The sequence below is a fragment of the Enhydra lutris genome, unplaced genomic scaffold (genome assembly GCF_002288905.1).
Source record: "Enhydra lutris kenyoni isolate GAN:26980312 unplaced genomic scaffold, ASM228890v2 scaffoldscaffold27, whole genome shotgun sequence".
In the NCBI taxonomy this organism is placed as follows: domain Eukaryota; kingdom Metazoa; phylum Chordata; class Mammalia; order Carnivora; family Mustelidae; genus Enhydra; species Enhydra lutris.
This window is the reverse complement of record NW_019154111.1, coordinates 2,880,126-2,894,809: the sequence shown is the minus strand read 5'-3', so window position 1 is coordinate 2,894,809 and position 14,684 is coordinate 2,880,126. Positions and strand designations below refer to the sequence as shown.

At 41.6% G+C, this 14,684-nt stretch overlaps 1 protein-coding gene across 2 annotated transcripts in view; it reads left to right on the top strand.

The window, feature by feature from the left end:
* Positions 1-14,684, top strand: part of LOC111151869 (acylglycerol kinase) — a 71,788-nt gene that overhangs the window by 43,369 nt on the left and 13,735 nt on the right. For both annotated transcript variants that reach the window (XM_022510100.1, XM_022510101.1), the window contains exons 9-11: positions 3,813-3,882; positions 10,453-10,532; positions 13,483-13,540. In XM_022510100.1, the coding sequence (XP_022365808.1) occupies positions 3,813-3,882; positions 10,453-10,532; positions 13,483-13,540 (208 nt within the window). The remainder of the gene's footprint in view (positions 1-3,812; positions 3,883-10,452; positions 10,533-13,482; positions 13,541-14,684) is intronic.

Here is a 14,684-nt window from a genome sequence, read left to right as displayed (position 1 = left end):
TGAAACTTTAGAGGAAAATCTTTGTGACTTTGAGTTAGGTGATTTTTTTTGTCTTTTTTTTTTTGTTTTTTGTTTTTTTTTAAGATTTTATTCATTTACTTGACAGAGAGTGAGTGAGAGAGCAAACACAGCAAGCAGAACACCAGAGTGGGAGGGAGAAGCAGGCTTCCTACTGAGCAGGGAGCCTAATGCGGGGCTCCATCCCAAAACTCTGAGATCATGACCTGAGCTGAAGGCAGACACTTAACTGAATGAGCCACCCAGATGCCCCAAGGCAATGATTTCTTAGGATACAAAAAACAGAAACCATAAAAAACAACAAAGAATAATTTTGGCTTTAGCAAAATTTAAAATGTTTGTTCTTTGAAAAAAGTGTGTGTGTGTGTGTGTGTGTGTGTTTAAGATTTACATTTGGGAGAACATGTGCATGAGAGACAGCACAAGCAGAGTGGAGGGGCAGAGGGAGAGGAGAAGCAGGCTCCCTGCTGAGCAGAGATTTCCCAGTGACAGGGGGCTCAATCCCAGGACCTTGGGATCATGACCTGAGCCAAAGGCAGACACCTAACCAACTGAGCCACCGAGGCGCCCCTGAAAACCATTGTTAAGGAAATGAAAAGACAAGCTGCAGACTGGGAAAAAAAATTTGCAAGGGACATATCTGGTAAAGGACCAATATCCAGAGTATACAAATAACTCCCTCAACTCAATAATAAGAAAATAAACAGCCAATAAAAGGGCAAAATATTTGAATGACCCTTCACCAAAGGCATAGATGGCATATAAGCCTATGAAAAAATGTTCATCATTAGTCATTAGGGAAGTGCAAATCAAATCCACTATTAGCTGTGTATGTTAGAATGGCTTAAACAAACCAGATGGAAACCTTAGGTCAAGTGCTGACAAATACACAAAGCAATTGAAACTCTCATATTCCTGGTGGAAATGCAAAATGGTACAGCCACTATGGAAAGGAGTTTGGCAGTTTCTTTTAAAATTAAACATTTGAAGGGCACCTGGATGGCTTAGTGGGTTAAAGCCTCTGCCTTCGGCTCAGGTCATGGTCTCAGGGTCCTGGGATCGAGCCCCGCATCAGGCTCTCTGCTCAGCGGGGAGCCTGCTTCCTCCTCTCTCTCTGCCTGCCTCTCTGCCTACTTGTGATCTCTTGTCTGTCAAATAAATAAATAAAATCTTTATAATAATAAATAAAATTAAACATATGAGCAGCAATCACACTGCTAGGTATTTACCCAAAAGAAATGAAGTCGTATGTCCATACGAAAACCTATACATGAATGTTTATAGTCACTTCATTTGTTACTGCCAAAAACTGGGAATGGTGCCAGCATCCATCACCTGGTGAGTGGATAAGCTGTGGCAAGTCCATACAATGGAATACGACTATGCAATAAAAAGAAACAGTGTTTAAATCCATTCAGCAGCATGAATGCATCTCATACTCACGCTAGCAGTTCTAAAAAGCTAAACTGCAAAGGCTTCATATGTTTGGTTTCAATTTATGTGACATTCTGGAAAACAGGAAACAGTAGTTGGCCAGGAGCTGGTGGTGGGGCACGTGCGCTGGCCACAAGGGGCCTTGAAGGGACTTTCCGAGATGTCATAAATGTTCTGTATCTTGGTCATGGTGATGGTTACAGGAGTGAAAGCATTTGTCCCAAACTGTAGAACAACAGTGTGCCTAAAAGGATGGAATTAGCTATGTATAAATTGTATTTATATTAAACTTATTCTTTCAAACATAGATAATTCTACTTATGTGAATACGGGCTGGGGGGCTGGGGGGGCTGTTAGTTGTTCCTTGGCGTGGTTGACATTGATAGGGACCTTCCTTGGCCGCTCATTCTCGTTATTCCTTCTGATTATCGACTGACCCTCGTACTCCACCCTTGAAACTCATTCATTTGGGACAATTTGAGTATCAGTAAGGCTAATAACTATAATGCACTGAAACATATCAAACATATTTCAAACTATTTATGAGTACGTAGTGATACTTTGGAATAAAGGTGAAAAACTCATTGGTCCTCTTTAGAGGCTCCTGGGATATCAGTTTATTATTTTGAAAATTGGTGAAGTTAAGAAATCCAGCATTTACCCTGATTTTCTCGTATGACCTCTATTTTATGGTACCTAAATCATTGATGAGGGAAGGTTTCTCTTTATGGACCAGATGATAAGTGAGAAGGAATGATAGGATTGAAAGATCACTATTTTGCAACTCTGTTAACTAATGTAGCTATTGATTACCAGTGGTTGCTACTATCACACACACAAAAAAGCAAAGAGATTGCATCTACTTACTGGTAGAAGTACACACCTCTGATGGAAGTACACACCGCTACCTTTGGAGTATTTTTGCCAAACACACCAAGCTGAATCAGATAGAGATTTTTAGGAAATGCAGGAATAGGGACACATGTTAATACCATGGGAATGCAATCAGTAAAATCCAGACCCTCAACAACATAGTAAGACAACCCATTTCTTTTTTTTAATTTAATTTAATTTTTTCAGTTTCCAGGCTTCATTGTTTATGCACCACACCCAGTGCTCCATGCAATATGTGCCCTCCATAATACCCACCAGCAGGTTTACCCAACCCCGTCCCCTCCTCCCCTCCAAACCCTCAGTTTGTTTGATCTCAGAGTCCATAGTGCTAGAGAATTATACGGAAGGGCCTGTAGGCTGGTTAGGGTAAACAGTGATGTTTCAGCGAAGATCTGAAGGATGAGACTAGCCAGCCAAATAAAGAGATGGTGCGTAAGTGACCGGAGGGGTGGACAGGCTGGGCAGGGAAAGTGTTTGATGTGGGTTGACTTGTTCTTTCTGCTGCAAGAGCAAATATTGTCTGGCCACTTGTTGATTTAATATTTCTTTGGCTGACTGTTGTAACTTAATGTGTGTCTGACCTGGGATCTAATTAGAGTATGAACCCTAGAACTGCTTTTAAGCTTAGCATAGTTTTTTCACATGCCCAGTATGATTGTCAATGGTACCAGGTTTTCTTACCTATAGACTTTTTTTTTTTTTTTTTTTAGATTATTTGTCAGAGAGGGAGAGAGAGCGAGCGAGCGAGCACAGGCAGACAGAATGGCAGGCAGAGGCAGAGGGAGAAGCAGGCTCCCTGCCGAGCAAGGAGCCCGATGTGGGACTCGATCCCAGGACGCTAGGATCATGACCTGAGCCGAAGGCAGCTGCTTAACCAACTGAGCCACCCAGGCGTCCCACCTATAGACTTTTTAACTGACGATCAGAATGTAGGTAGGAATAGTCTTGTGTCTATGAACAAAAGTATCAGCCATTAAAATTACATCCTTGTAATCCTGGGAAGTCAGAGGAATAGGTCTTGGGTTCCAGATTATATTTTGCTGAGATAGCTCAGATCCTATCCCTTAGTTACCTGTTAGGTTATTAGAGTCAAATAATATTTTTTCAAGTGCTTAAATTTCTTGGAATGAATGAAAGATGCTGTTAATATTAAGTATCATATTTTCCAGTGATAAGAGTCAGACACATAGTAGGGGTTCAGTAAGTTGTGAAGTAAACAAATGATTGGTGCCTTGTATAAACTTCTCTTTGCCAAAGCCTTCCCTTATATTTGTATTAGTAATTCTTTTATATTCATTTGTTGTGCTGTCCGGGAGTATTTTGAAGGAATAGGTCTTTTTCCCAACTTGTTAGTTCTCTGGACAGGAGTGTGTGTGTGTGTGTGTGTGTGTGTCTGTTTGTGTGTGTGGTGGGGCAAGGGTTTCTTATTTTCCACACATGATCATCTCCTTCCTTTGTCTTTTTAGACATATTACAGATGCCACCCTTGCCATTGTGAAAGGAGAGACTGTTCCACTTGATGTCTTGCAGATCAAGGTAGAGTCTTTTTTTCAGAGTTTGATAAAATTACTAAAGTAATGCACACATATATGTTAAAGAAAATATGATGTAGCAGTTCAAATGGGGTTACAATGAAAATAATATCCTTTCCTATCCCAAGCATTACTCTCAGAGAAGAAGAATTTTACCTGTTTATTCTAGTTGTTATCACTAGAGAATATGCTTATGATGCTACTTTTTAAAATTTTGTTAAACACCCCCCCCAAACCTAAAGGTTACCATCATAACTATGTTCAGGTGTATAGTTGATCGTTAGTGTTTAGTCTATGAAATTGCTTTTTGATTTATCAGTTTTAGATTCTAAATCTTGACCTCTTTGTTATAATTAAGAATTCCTATAGATCTCCTCTCAGAATAGTGTCACTACTTTTAGTTCCTCCAATGATTACCTTTGGACTGCATAATTTCACTGTCTTCTGTGGTGGTTTGGGATGGTAAAAGAGCCAGCAATGCGAAGCAGTGACTGGGACAGTAACGGTTACACCTTAACCTGTTTGCATGGTGGCCACCTCTTGCTCTCATGTCCCATCCATCCTTTGGAGGGGCTTGTCTTTGGAATTCAGGTTACTTGGCTGTCCTGCAGTCTCAGCTCTTCTCTGGTGGGGTCAAGAAAAATTATGATTTTGTAGGTTTTCTGGCTTTTTCTCATTTTTGGGTGGGGATAATGTTCTTTTTTTTTTTTTTTTTTTAAGATTTTATTTATTTATTTGGCAGACAGAGATCACAAGTAGGCAGAGAGGCAGGCAGAGAGAGAGAGAGAGGAGGAAGCAGGCTCCCTGCTGAGCAGAGAGACAGATGTGGGGCTCAGTCCCAGGACCCTGGGATCATGACCTGAGCCTAAGGCAGAGGCTTAACCCACTGAGCCACCCAGGCATCCTGGCTGGGGATAATGTTCTTTGTAGTGTCCTACATCCTGGATGGGAGCAGAACTTCCCATATTTCTATTGTGTTGTCTAACATTTTATTGATTTGTAGATGAACTCATGAATTGTTTTAAAAAAATATTTGCTGGCTATGCCCACTGAAAGGGCTTAAAAGCAATGAGACCCCATAGTAATGGACACACCTGGCACTTAGATTTTGGGCTCAAAATATTGTTCCCTAGTAAAAGAAATCAGGACTCTGTGAAGAGATGGCTTTCAGAGACAAGGCGAGAACAGAGCCAAGAGCTACTCAAAAACTAATGGAAATAACCTGAAAATACATAGGAGCTCGCCAGATGGTATCCACCTGGCCAACTGTGGGACAGTTTGAACATCCAAAAGAATAATAATGCTAATGGCTTATAATGCAATAAATAAAAATGAAGAATCTGTGGGCCTACAGTTTAATATTAGAGAATTTCCAGCTTGTAAATGCAGAAGAAATGATAGTTATTATTTTGCAATCACTAATGAAATGACTCAGAGATCATCAGTGGATGCTAAAACCATTTGTTAGAAGGTTATTGGGGAACATATATCGACATAGTCTTAAAACATCACAGGTTACTAAATGATTACCTAGGGGAAGACGTATGGTAGAGAGGCCCAGCATACAGCATGTAACCAAGTGATCAAAACTAGCATCACCAGTAATGGGACAGATGGAAAATATCTGCCTTCTCGTGTGATCTGTTGAGAAGGATACAGCATCACCTATGGAGTTGCTTGCCTAAAATGTCCACTTCTCTGAATCTAACTGAAACAATGATGAGAAGAAAAATCTATCAAATCCAAATTGTAGGACATTCTAAAAACAACTGTTGGTCTGGCCTCTTCAAAAATGTCAATGTCCTGAAATCCAAGAGAGGATAGAGTCTTTCAAGATTAGGGAAACTAAAGCAATATAGTTAAATCCAGTACAAAATCCTAGATTAGAAAAATGTAAAGACCACAAAAGATACTATTGGAACAATCAGATATTTAGTTCAGAATGTATATTAGATATATGTCAACGCTAGATTTCTTGAGAATGACAACAGCGTTACACATGTGTTTTTCCTTGTTCTTGGGAGACACATGCTGAAATATTTAGGGGTGAGGGCCATGAAGTCTTCCATTTATTTGAAAATGATTTAACAAAACTACAAAAAATGTACATACCCAGATAAAGCCAATAGGGGAAAATGTTGGTGGCTGGTGAACGTAGTTGAGAGAGATAAACAGTGTTCATTATATGTTAAAGAATTTCTTGGTTTGACATTTTTCCAAAAGAAAAATTTTGGGAGGAAGGAGACCCAGGAGCCATTCCGGATTCCTGATTGGAATCCTCTCTTTAAAAAGAATTTAATTCCTAGAAACAAAGATACCCTCACTATGTAGTAGTTAAGTAGCTATTCCTCCTTCATCAACCACCCCCCATCACTGCCCCCCCCCCCCCCGCCCACCACAAAAGGGCAGATGCCTGAAAAGGCTGAGCTTTAACGCCAAACTAATTTATGAACAGTGAGCCCTGTCATTTACTCAGAGTTGGTCCTAAAATGTACTGGCTACACTCAGGTTGCCCTTCAGAGGCTCCGAACATTTTATATTCACTCAAGTTTCCCTGCTATTTCTGAAAGAAGGTTCCACACTGTGTCACGATTCCGAACTTCAGTCCTGAAATACTGCTGTTAGTTATACAGCATTGGCCAGACGCATATTTGCGATTGGTGAACCTATGCGCTTACAGCCTGTTTTCCTTTTGTTTTCTTTTGTTCTTCATGTAGTGATGTCTGGACTCCCCACCCTGACGTCACTGGTCATGATAAAAGTGATTTAAATTGCATTGGGTTCTTTAGCCTATAGTAAATCTAAGTCATTCTCACAAAATGGAAGGGCTGTGTGAAAGAAATTCTAGTCTAGGAAAGCAGCACAGATTGGCATCTACGAAGATATTAAAATGTTATTTACCAGAGGAGGTGAGTCAGGGTGTATCTCCTAATAACTAGGTGACTGATGGCTGCGTGTAAGTGCGTGAGAAGTAGTACACTCCAGGGTAGTTAGGATTTAATTGAAAACTGTGGCTTGTGCTTATATTTCAAAGTCTTATCTCCTCTTTTTCTTTTCTTCCAAATGTACTGATTTTGTGAATTAATGAAACCAGTATCAAATTGGCCACAGGTTCTGTATGTTGATGACACAGCCCAGGAAGCAGAAAACTGCTCAAGTCAGTTCCTCGGAAGCGCAGCACAGCAGCCTCCACTGCGGCTTCTGAGGCATCATGACGCTGACTTTGTCTTCTCGGTCTTCCTTCCTCCTGGAAATTGTTTTCAGAATATGGAGGGAAGCATTATAGTTAAGGCCTGATATCAGATTCTTCTTCTTTTAAAAAACAAACTCAAAGCCAATTAAACATAAATAACTGGAGCGTCTCGAAGATCCAGTCCTTGGACGTTACCGTGATGCTCTGTGTTTGGCTTCTTGTAGTGTTCAGTGTGCGCTTGTGTCTCGCTTGGACCTCCGGCTTAAGAAGACAAGATGTCTGTTAGTATCTTCAATTGACAGAGTGAAAAAAATGACTAGTCATGCTAGACAGAAGTAGAATCTAGATTTTTCTGTCTTACGGTCCATTGCTTTTTGACGTGACTGTTTTGTCCAGGTGGTATCACTTGTGGCACCTGGTCCTGTGATTTCTGAAGGGTATTTTCCCATATGGACATCGACAAAGCCTAGTATTTGACTTGAAAGTAATTACTGGAAAGACTTATGGAAGTCTTTCTAGTTCTTTCTTTTTGTTCCGTCAGTTGAATTCTTAGAACCTGTCAACCCAGAACCCAAAGAGGAGGATAAGGTTGCTGGTCGAAGTTAGAATTTCTCCCTTTCTTCTGTCATTCCTGGCTTTCTTCTGTTAAAACCCTGACTGAACAAAACCTCAGGACTTCTGAATTTTTTCTATTTGTTTCTATCTCTTTATTTAGAATTCCTAAAATTCCTGGATTAGGAATTAAGAATTACCTACCTAGTTGACCAAAATGGCTTTCTTTTCACTGTCCCTTAAGCTTTTATTCCAACTAGAATTCTGAGTTAGTTTTTTGTTCTGTTTTGTGTTGTTTTGTTTTGTTTTAGCAAACCATTAGGCCATTTTCTCTTTCCAGGAGGTCAGTGACTTGGGACAACATATCTTCTTTGCTGTTAAAATCTGGCTGTGTGCCTGTCTTCTGTGTCTGCTTTTGTTTACTGACCTTCTGATACTCTTATCACCCAGGCCTTCATTGGGTTAACATCTGGTGGTATTTTGTCTGTCGGCTTCTGCTCTGTCTGCCTGCCCTTGTTCATCTTTCTTCTGCACCCCAACAGGGACCAGTCTCTCCATTACTGACCCCCAGGCCTCTCCTGAACCCTGGGACTCTGCCCATCCGGCTGATAGCTGGGCTTCTCTAGATCTTTCTATACTCATTTCCTATTGTCCAGAGTCCCACCCCTAACTAGGAGTAGCACCCCAAATCAATGACACCTTGAGCTTACAAGGCTCTGCAGCTAATCTTAACAGAATATTCCTACCCCCCCTGCTCCCCGAAGGAAGAGAAATATTCTTAGTGCAGCAGTGGGGAAGGCTTGAGTACTAAACCAGGACGTGGTGTGACAGTGCACGCTTTAGCTCAGCCTTTCCCGAGGAATATTAGTCATGCAGAATGCCTCCCAGAGAAGGGGTGTAGTTACAATTCAGGGAAACTGTGTATTTCTCCTTTTGGAAGTTTATAATGTACATTAACATATTAAAGATCCTAAGAAGAACTGCAGTAAACATGTTTCAAACCAAGGAGTTCTGGTATTTCTCAACTCCTTTCATCATGGAATCCTCTACCATCATTACTGTCGTTACTAGCCGTGACACTTCTAGTCCCTCTGGAACACGTGGGGGAAATAGTCCCGTATTTCCTGTAGATACTGCGAACTCACACGGTGCTGCTTCTCTCCCTGACGCTGGGCCACCCTTTCTTCTCTCTTTTCTGTCTCTCCATGCTTCTCAGCCTCCCTCAATCTAGGCACTTTATTCTATAAAATTTAAGGTAGTATTAAATTTTTTTATAAAAATTGTTTATAAACTAAATGTTTATAATAATTTATATGTTTATAAATGTTGTTTAAATGTTGTATTTCCCTGGCCGTCGGTACAGGATGGTACAGACCTCTCCCCGCCAGCCGCATACAGTCACACCTGCTCTGTGCTTTCATAAACCTCGACGCCTGTCTGCATCATGTGAACCCGCTGCATTGTGCTGTCATCGTGTGTGTGTGCACACCCCCCCGCACCCGGAGCTCTTTGAGGGCAGATACTTTTTGTATTGCTAGTCCCTAATATGGGATATGTATTCATTAGTGATAATTCCATGAAAAAACTGGTGAGCTTTCTACCATCAGGATGGTTCCAGGCCCTGCTGTGTTCCACAACATCCCCTTGGCCCCAGGACACTAGCATATCCTTGCTGTGCTGGGCCGAGGTGCCTCACCAGCACCTCTGTGCGCCACCGTCTCTCGCCCGAGTTCCCTCCTCCTTGCTTAAGCTGGTGCAGGGACAGAAAAGCACATATGCTGCTTGAGCAGGTACACACTGAGGACGAGAGGCTGGTGTCTTTCCTTATAAGCTGCGCCTGTTAGTGCATGATTCTCCTGCAAATCCTTCACTTTGTTTCGGTGTCGTGGGATCGAAGTGGGATGGAGGGGAAGACTTCACGTCCTTTCTCTAGACCAGCATTTGACAGTGTCAAGGGTCCTCCAGTTCCTAATCTTCCACTGATGCTGGTTGTACAATGGCTTGATGGAAATCGAACTGATTTCTTCCCCCATTTAGCAAGTTCTGGGGAGTCGTGTGTCTCACATGTGACAGCTGTGTTTAGAATATGGACAGAGTCTTGGGCCTTGGCTGTAATTCTGAGCTATGGGAAAAGGACCTTTTATGACTTATATATCTGTATCTATATACACACATACACACACATATATTTATACTTTAAGGAAGGTCCATCATGAAGTACAAGCTCTTAAAGACAGTGGCTCAATTGTGCATGTTTTCTATCTATTTCTTAACTCATAGATTTATTAGTAACTCACTGATTGTAATATGCGATATTTTACCATAAAGCATTGGACTAAATCTGAATCACTTTTTATTCTGACTTGTTATGACAGAGACCTGACTCTAGTTTTAGATATTCAGGTCAAACATTCTAGAGTACCAGGATTTTCCTCTGACTTGAGAGCTCTTGGACCTCCAAAGGGAATGCAGGCTTAAATTAGCTTTGCCTTGGACGTGTCTCTGAGAGAGGAGAAATTCTGGCCGACTCAATGACTGACTGGTCGAAGAGCCAGTGTAGTCAGCCACTTCGTAATTTAAGTCTGAAGTACGGTAACATGTTCCTGGCCAGCAGATTCATGAGGTCTACTACAGAAAAATTAATTTCATTTTACAGTGTGGTTACTCATGTCCTTTTACTGACTACTCAGTTAATTTCTGAGATTCTGAACATCCTTTCTAGAATTTGGTTTGAGGAAAAGTAGGCCCTGAGCATTTGTTGGGTACTTACTGTAGAGCATTCCAAATAACTGTAATCCTTAACTGAAGATGAATGTACTTAACTTCCAGGGTGAAAAGGAACAGCCCGTGTTCGCAGTGACTGGCCTTCGATGGGGATCCTTCAGAGACGCTGGCGTCAAAGTTAGCAAGTAAAGCATTACTGTACTGATGTGGGATGATTTTTTTTAAACTATTTTTCTACTCCCGTCTTTGCTGTTTCAATATACAGTGGTCATCTAGGACGAAGTTCGATGGGCCTGGAGGTGAATTACTTATGAATAAGAGAGACAGAGGTTTAGATCTGACACACAGAAAAGCTAGGAAAGCTTCCCGTTTCCTCCACACTCGCTGGCAGTGAAGCGGCCGCAACGGCGTCTGTGTCTCTGGCCATGGTGTCTGAGCACAGGGCAGGCTCACGCTGGCCTGGAGTTGCCTGGAATCTTGCAGCCTGTGGGGCCCGCCTGTGGGCAGCCCAGCCTCATGGAGCTTTTCCAGCCCTGGGAGACTGGCCCTGAGAGGTGTTCTTGTTGAAAGCCTAGTGGATCGAGAGACCACAGGCTGCAGACGGAAAGAAAGGCAGACGCCGGGCTGTGTTGTGAGCTGGAAGAAATGGGCCTGTCCGAGGCAGTGAGGAGAGGGCTGTGGCTGGCTTCCATGGGAGTGGACTTCTGTTCGGAGAGTTCACTGTGCCGAATGAAAATGTTGGCTTGGAAAGCGGCTGTGCGTGTTCTGTTCCGAGTGGAGGGTGGTGCAGGCGCAGGCTTCCCAAGGGGGCACTGACTCCGTGTCTGGTAGGTAGTGCTTTCTCTTTACCTTTTTTTTTTCTAACGTTGGCTTATGATTTTAGTATGGTTTAAATAAACTATGATCAGTCTCACAGCTTTTATCAAGAAGATGCCTCTTGTCCCTCATAAGCTTTCCTGCCACTTTCTTTATGGAAATTTCTCTTACTTGTCTCACTTTGTTATTCCTGCTAATGAGGTTCTCCGAGAGTGGAATGCCAGAGGGGGCGGTGCTGTATTATTTTACATGCTGCGCTGTTGAGCATTTCACATTGTTTTTATTTGTAAGTTGGCCGTGATTACCTTGATTCCACAAATCACCATATGGTGTTATTTTATTTTATTAAAGATTTTATTCATTTGAGAGAGATAAGAGTGAATGAGAGTGCAGAAGTGGGGAGAGGAGGTAAGGGCAGAGGGAGCAGCAGACTGGGAGCCCACAGCAGGGCTTGATACTAGGACCCTGGGATCATGACCTGAGCCAAAGGCAGATGCGTAACCAACTGAGCCACTCACACAACCCAACAAATCACCTCATGTTTTATCTGTGATCTTGAATACCAGCAACTCGCCAAGAGTAATTACTTTGTTTTCCCTGAAAATGTCTGGTGAGAACAAATTGCTTCATGAAATGTGTTAATCAACAACTGAGCACTAGCATAGGTTGGCCCCTTTAGGAGGATCTCACACACTTGCCCCTCTTTTGATTGATTTTTGAACAGTGAATTTTAAAATTTTGGTGGTGATTATCTAACACCTCGACTGGGACCTTCCACGGAGTCCCTCTGTGTGCCGTAGGAGAAACAGTGGGCATGTGAAAAATGATTTCCTAGCTGGCCGTTAGGTACAGGCATAGTGCCATTGGTAGAGATGAGTGGAACTATGGATAGTTAGGAATAAACTGCCTTTCTCTCTGGCTAGCTGGGAAATGAAATTATTACGTAAGCTTAGAAAAAAATCAGATGATCAAGGTCCTCATTAGTAGCATCACAGTATGATCCTGAATAATACTTAGGATGGCTCCACATTGCTCATTGGATTCTATCTAACCCCCTTATTCTGGCATTCAAGGCCCAACTTGATCCGTCATCAACCCTAATTCCATAGTTACGTATCTTCACTTCTAAGTCTTTGCTGTGGCTACTGTTCTCAGTGTTTCCTGTGCCTTTGCTATTCCTCTCGCCTAGAATGACTTCTTTCCCTCTTTTGTGGATCTAAATCTAAACCAGTTATCTTTCTAAATTCCATGCCCTTACTTTGCTCTTATGCAAGCCTGGTTGCCCCAATGATTTTCAGTCCAGTGATTTCTTGTCCCTTGACTCTCCTCACCAATAAATCACGATATATATATATATATATTTGTATATCATATATATATTTCCATATATTTATATATCAGTTGGCACTGATACACACACACACACACACACACACACATGCAGCCATTTATTGTTTTCTGTTACTTTTGGGGGCTTTATTGTCTCAAATTATAAGCCTTCAAAGGCAGGAGTTTTATGCTTTTACTTCTTTTTTCTTCATATACATAGTAAATGCTAAATAAATGCATATTGAGTGGAATCAAATAGGGAGCCCTTAAGATGAGCTGGTAGGAGACAGAGATAAATTTTAAGAGAGGAATCTATTTTATGTCACTTTTCTAATTCCCGTTAAGCATGTTTCTCTCTACACTAGCTTTTATGTATTTAGCAGTATGCAGTAGATACTCTTTGTTCCCAGATTTAACATTTCCCATTTGGAAGCTGCATAACACGAGTAATGTGAAGTTAGGCTGATTTACAGATTTTAAGTGGTGTGCGTGTCTGTGTGTGAGAGAACATGGTAGATAGGATCCAGTCACTTTAGCATGTGGGTCACACACCAGACCACCCAGCATCTGCGTCTCGTTGTGGCTTCATCATCCTCCACTCACTGCCCTTTTGAATGTAGACTCTGCTGTATTCTGTGGTTGAGAGTATATATTACAGTGATACCTGTGAATTGAGAGAGGGAGACGCTGATTATGTATTTCTTGTAAATTGCAAGGGTCTCTCCACTGTGTAACTCATTACGCACTACTTGACAAGACATTGAAATGTAGATGAAAAACTTAACTGTCCTTTTTTTTCTGCTAAAGCATAATCCCCAGGCCTCCAGAGCTGGGAGTGGTGTATTCATAGTCCACCCCTCACACTGGAGGTGACTGCACGGTGTCCGCAGTGGAGGGGCACTTTTAACATACTATTCTTCTTGAATGATGTCTAGCCCTTTCAGAGTTCTCTTAATGTTCTAACCAGGTTTTTGTCTTGATCGTTCTCAGATACTGGTATCTTGGGCCTCTAAAAACCAAAGCAGCTCACTTCTTCAGCACTCTTAAGGTAAATGCAATTTCCAGTGTAGAAAGTTGCCCTGTGTTATTTTGTTGTTACTTTGTGATGTGTCGGTTTGGATTTTTAAAAATTCCCTGCTACAGATACATATGACATGTTCCAAATGGGGGATATTTACTCAGAAATGAATGCAGGAAGCGTTCCTGTTACATAAGCCATCACCCCTCATCTACCAGCTCGTTCCTTCCCTTACCAAACCCATAGTTAATTTCTCTTTGATATTCCACTTCCTTTTGCTTATTCACTCACTCTTGCCAGACAAACCTGGAGTAGAATGCCTATATCTCATCAATTATTTGTAAGGGTGTCTGCATTAGTATCTGGAAATGAACTGGAGATTTGCATCCGAATGTATGTAATTGAACAGGCTTGTGTATAATAGAGTAGGTTTCAAACTGTGCTAGCAAAAATATGGGTAGTGGTTCCTGTCTTGAACAGTACAAATAGGGAGTATTTCTAGCATCAGAGAACATTCCATCGGGCACTGCTACTATAGCCTGTCCACTGACAAATGTTGTCATAGAGAAAAGCTGAATGGTGTATATTAATGAAAATGCTAATAGCAAAGTCATCCTTATCTGTGGATGACATCCTGTGTTCAGCTTTTATGCAAATCAAAGCAGTATGTTCAAAAGTTGGCAAGTCAGTCTGAAAATTGGCAGATCAACTTTGTTGTGAAAATATTGGTTCTGATGTTAATATTCAGAGCGTCAAGCGTTTTTCTAATTGTGAAAGTGATGCGTGTCCATTGCAAAACATTTGGAAAACATAGCTCCCTTTACCTTCTAAATAAATTCTTGTTGTGTTAAAGAAATGTAAAAATCAAAACCCCTAAGTACTAGGGGTGGCCAATTTACATGATTATGAGCATGAACTTGGAGGGCAATGCCTTTCTACACTGAAGGCACACCGTTTTAGTAAAATGCATTGTTACTCTTGCTTAAGGGCATAATTTCAGTGGTGGAGTGGGGGTGCCGTTTGGGAGAGCAGAGTGGCTGTGTGTGTAAGCTGTCACGTCAGGGAGAATGTAAACTCTTCCCAGCATTTCTTCAGCAAACGGTTATTAAATATCTAGTGTGGACAGCCCTGCTATCTACTTGGAATACAAAGTCAGGTAAGGCAGGTTCCTGCC